Source organism: Hordeum vulgare, chromosome 2H (genome assembly GCF_904849725.1).
Source record: "Hordeum vulgare subsp. vulgare chromosome 2H, MorexV3_pseudomolecules_assembly, whole genome shotgun sequence".
Taxonomy (NCBI): Eukaryota; Viridiplantae; Streptophyta; class Magnoliopsida; order Poales; family Poaceae; genus Hordeum; species Hordeum vulgare.
The window spans coordinates 66,576,991-66,582,386 of record NC_058519.1 but is presented as its reverse complement, the minus strand read 5'-3'; the positions used below and the strand labels follow the sequence as shown (position 1 = coordinate 66,582,386).

The 5,396-nt window shown below is 53.6% G+C and overlaps 1 protein-coding gene across 1 annotated transcript; it reads right to left on the bottom strand.

Moving 5' to 3' along the window:
* Positions 1–3,596: 3,596 nt before the first annotated feature.
* On the bottom strand, positions 3,597–5,092 carry LOC123429585 (probable carboxylesterase 18). The gene has a single exon (XM_045113613.1). The coding sequence runs from the start codon at positions 4,843–4,845 to the stop codon at positions 3,781–3,783; it is 1,065 nt and encodes a 354-aa protein (XP_044969548.1). The 5' UTR covers positions 4,846–5,092; the 3' UTR covers positions 3,597–3,780.
* Between the last annotated feature and the right edge of the window lie 304 nt (positions 5,093–5,396).

The following is a 5,396-nucleotide window of genomic DNA, read 5'->3' as shown; positions in this document are numbered from 1 at the left end:
CAACCCCTATCCGGCGCGAGATTTGGCGGGAGGGACATTTCCGGGCGCCCTTTCCCGTTCCCCGCACCCTCCCCCACCATTGCCACCCCTTCGCAAGCTCCGGTTCCTCCTCCCCGGTCATTCCTCGCCGCCATGGAGGACCCCATGCTGTCCCCCATCACCGTCGAGGTCGCGCATGCTTCTTTCCCTCGGCCATTCCTCGCCGCCATGGAGGACCCCATGCTGTCCCCCGTCACCGTCGAGGTCGCGCATGCTTCTTCCCCTCGGGCGGATCTCGTCGCCGGTCATGTTGCCCCCGCCGCCATCGCCCAAGCACACGTCGCGCCTTCTCAAAAGAGGCAAGGCACCGTGGTCGTGCAGGGCGGGAATCCGGCTGCCCCCGTCGCGGCGGCCCGCGCTCCGGGCGCCAACGCCGCAATGCGATCCCGGCCGGCGGCGCAGAAGGCCGGCAAGGCCGCGGCCGTAAAGCGGAGGAAGGTTCCGGCTTCAAGGAAGACGCCTTATTCAACCTCTGACTTCACCCCCCCCCCCGCAAGGAGGTGCTCCGACGATGCCGTTGAACAATTCCGCGCCCCCCCCCCCCCCCACGGTCGAGGTGTCCGACGAAATGGCCGAAAGGTATGCCTCTTCGGTCTTGGCGATTCCTTTTCATTTTTCGCCATTAGTCTTGATAGCTCGTCACTTGTTATCGTTCGCTATAGCGGTGGTTCGAACAATGCAACAAACGAGTTCATGAACATGTTGGACACGAACGCGGTTGACATTGATCAAGCCTCTTTCAAACCATTCAACTACAATGAAACGGACGGCGGCGTGGATGATTATGGTGCTGTGGACGAATTGGAGGAGATCGAAGCGGAAGCGTTTGAGCAATGGCAATCAAAGGGTGGGAAAAGCCAAAGATCGAAGAACTACACGATCTTGGAAGATCAAGCTTTGATCCAAGCATGGAGTGCGGTGTCTCTTGATGCATGCACGAGTGTTTCTCAAACCGCCAAGAGATATTGGCAAAGGATCAAAGATCAATACTTCCGCATTATGAAAAAGTATCCTAATAGGACTGCACGCACATTTTGCTCACTTCAAGGGCGTTGGGAGAATATCAAACCTATGTGCAGCCGTTGGGCAGCTTGCTTGGAGCAAGTATGCAATGCACCTCCAAGTGGCACCGTGGAGTCCAACTATGTGAGTTTGTTTTTCCTTTGTTCAATTTGTGCATCATCATAATGTATCATGGAAAATGATTGCATCATTTTGTTCACATTTTGTAGGACAAGATTGCTCAACATAGATACAAGGACATGGAAGCTTCGGAAGGCAAATTCTTCAAATTAGAGCATTGTTGGGAGTTGCTCCAAAAGTGCGACAAGTGAAAGTTGATCGACAGAGAATCCCCACCAAAGAGAGGCTCACTTGTAAACATAGATGAAGATGAGGATGATGATGGCCCAAGAAATTTGCACAAGCCCGATGGCGACAAGAAGACTAAAGAGAAGATGAAGAGAGAGCAAGAAGCAACGAGCTTGAGGGAGAAGATTGATACCATGGTGCAATCAAACGAGTTGATGTTGTTGAAGTCGTTGGAGATCAAGAAAGAGTTGGCCGAGAAGAAGGCAAAAGATAGGCAAGAAAAACGGCAAATGCTCAAGGAAGAGGGGCTCCGCAAAGCTGCCATTGAGGAGAGAAAAGCACGCGCCTCTGAAACCAAATCGATGTCATTGTTGCTCGCCGAGGAGAACAAGATCATGTCAATGAACCGCAATGACATGGACGACCTCACCAAAACATGGCATGATATGGCAAGGAGCGAGATCTTGAAGAGGAGAATGGTCGCCTCGATCGATCCGTGTTCCAGTTGCTTGTGATGTTTTCTCTGCTCCATATGGTGCCAATGTGGATGATTTCGGTGCGGGAGTTGGAACAAGCGTTCCAACCGACGGATGTGGATTCGGTAGCGCCGATGAACTTCATTATGGACTCCTTGGCGCGGAGTGAAGATCGACCCCCAAGATGATGCCGGACATGGGCGCAAACCTTTGCATGCCCTCTTTTGCGTAATAAACTTCGCTTTTATTTGCGCGCAAACTTTTTATTTCGTTTGAATTTGAACTTGTTTGCCAAACCCTATGTCAAATGCGAGATTTACAGTTTTCTGTTTGCGGGTCGTCGCGGTGGAGTCCGAACAGAACCCGCAGACGCTGACCCGTAAAAAAGCATATTCCGTGAATATACTTTTTTACGGATCCGTTTGTGGAGTCTGCATCTGTGTCAGCCCGCGCCGGCCCGCAAAAGTGGTTTTGCGCGAACTGCAAACGCGTTTTACGGGGCGGCGGGATGTGGGGTCTGCTAGAGTTGCTCTAACTCTCCTCTAAGCAATGCTAGGCTGATGTAAAACAAACTACCGATTTTATGTAGTACTCTTTTTATAAACTAATATAAAAGCGTTTAGATTACTAAAGTAGTGTTTTAAATGTCTTTATATTAGTTTACAGAGGGAGTACTACATGTGGTGCATCAAGATTATCCACTGAAATTCAGGAGTATGGGGGTGGATTAGAGGGTCTTATAAATCCAACTTAAGTTATTCGTAGGTGTAGATTTTCCCCTCTTCTCTCCTCCTTAACTTTAAAGGGATAGGCCCCTTCCTCCATCGTTCTTAAATCTTGATCCCCTTTTTAGCCGGTTACCCTAAATCTATAATCAAATTTGCATAGTTGTAGCATTACTCGTTAATTCCACATAGGCCCGAGATTAGGGTGACTGGTGAAGCGACGGGCATCGGTGAGTGTCGATCCTGACGAGGCCGAGCCAAGACCTCGACAGAAAAGAGGGACGATGTTGCAAATAAAAATTGTCATAACTTCTGTCGGTAATAAGATTTGAAGTCAATTATGTGGTGATGCTAGAACTTGACGCAAACGATCACTTTAGTATTAAAACTTGTGACATATATCGAAATGGTGCCAAAACTTAACTCAGGCGTGCAAATACAATGTTAATCGTGTTTGCATACACCCACGACGCTGACGAGGCATGCCGACATGACATAAGGCCCGTTGTAAGCAGTGACGGAGCCAGGATTTAAATATGGTCACTGATGAAGGAGAGAGAGAGGTAAATACATGTATACTTGTTTATATCAGTTAAATATATAAAACCCCTGGTCGTCCCTCCTATCTCCGCCCCTGATTGTAAGGTACTGATTTTTAGCAGCACGATTTTTAATTGAAAAAAGCGCTACACTCTGGTTTTGAACTGACAACCAGTCAACCACAAGTTCCATGCTCGTGAAGTTAGCCACCTTTTCCCATTTAGCATTCATGTACAATAAAAATAAATAGCCCTAAGTGAAGCCTCATGTAATTTCATAAAATGTTCACCTAGTAAATTAATAAAAAACCAGAACTTAAATTATGAGGATAGGATGCCCTAATCATTTGTAAATTCATTCTGCTTTTTATAAAGTTATATTATATGCATTTTGTGTACTCTTGAAAATAAAAGTTTTTGCGTGGCGAAATTGAGATGTAAAGTATTCTCAAACATTTTACTTTTGGATGCCATCACTGCCATGTCCCCGTCATCCCTGTCACATGTTTCACAAAGAAAATATTGGGATGGCAACTCGAACTTATACACCACAGAGCAATAGTTTAACGGACGCGGCTGCTCGCACCGACTTTGACACTGAAACAGGCTACCATCCAACAAGATACATTAGCAGAGCCACATGCACCACGGCATCCACGACGAGTGGTCGCGATCATCGTCTCCAGTTCACTACGCGGTCGACCTAGGCGCGATGCTCTCCACGAACGCCCTGATCTCCCCGACGAGCTTGCCGGTGTCGGGCAGCGCCGGAAAGAAGTAGAAGGCGTGTACAGCCTCCGTGAACTCCACCACGCGCACCTCCTTGCCCTTCCGGCGCAGCATGGCGGCATACAGCCGCCCCCACTCCTGTAGCGGGTCGAGCCCGCCGACCACCACCATCGCCGGCGGGAACGCATCCGGCAGCTCCGGCTCCGGGCCTGCCTCGCCCGTCACGTGCGCGGCCGGGTGGTTCCGGTCGGCGCCCTCCGGCAAGAACGCCTTCCACCAGAAGTCGGACCGGCGGAGGTTGACGATCGGGGCCACGCCCTCCAGTGCTTTCTCCGACTCTGTCCGGTCCTCTCCGCCGAAGTAGGCGGACAGGAGCAGGAGGCCGACGAGGTGGATGGCTGGAGGCGTTGTCGCCGCCGGTGCCGCCGTCCAGCGCTGGGCCACGTGGTGCGCGATGTTGGCGCCGGCGCTGTCGCCGGCGAGGAAGCAGCGGGAGAGGTCGACGCGGACGGGGACCTCGGCGGGTAGGCCGGTGGTGGCGAGGTACCGGAGGGCGGCCTCCCCGTCGTCGTAGGCGGCGGGGTAGCGGTGCTCGGGCGCGAGGCGGTAGGTCACGGACACGACCACGGCGCCCGTCTCGCGGCAGATGGTGCGGCAGAGCACGTCGTAGGGGCGGGTGGCCGCGGAGAACACCGTGAAGCCGCCGCCGTGGAAGTACACGATGACGGGGTGCGGCGACGCCTCCGCCTCCGCCCCCGCCGCCGCCGCGAAGTAGACGCGGGCCGGCACGCCGGTGGACGCGTCGACGGTGAAGTCCACGGAGCGGACGCCCCCGGCGTCCGCGCGCGCGGGGTTGGCGGGCGCCTGGCGGTCCACGAGCAGCGAGAAGAGGAAGCGGTTGACGGTGCCGTCCCGGCGCTGCGTGGCGTCGACGGCGGCCTCGAGCGCGCGCAGCTGGAGCCGCACCGCCCACGGCATCGCCCCCACGCGCGCCCGGAGCTCCTTGCGAGCGACGTCGCCGGACATTTTTCTCTGTTGTGCTCGGTGTAGGCGTGTGGCTGGCTCGGCCTCTGCCTTTATCGATTTCTCTGCTGGAGTTTGTGCCACTACAGTGACAAAGACAACGTCCGTTTCATGCAGCGACTGGCAGGTCCCAGATAGCCGAGCACTGCAGTGGCATTGCCTCTGCTACTACTCCTAGCTGCTATCCTGGCTCGCTCGGTCCTCCTTATCTCCTCTCAGATTTTCCAGTCGGCGGTGTCAGCGACAAGCAGGTCGCAGATGGCCAGGCACTACGGGAGCATGTTCGGATGTAGAATCAATGGCGTGATCCGCCGAACGCGACGACATGTGCGGATGCATGATTGGTGAAGCTGCCATCGCCATGGTCCCGTGGAGAAGACCACGTGTGCGGGCAAAGCTAGCAATCCACGAGTGTAAGAGCATCTACAACTCAACCACTCAAACTCTTTTCAAAAGACGATCTGCCCCGGTCACTCACTCATATCTACTCAAACGGCCGGTCCGACACGACCCGACCCGGCTGTAAACGGGCCCGACACGGCACGGTCCGCCAA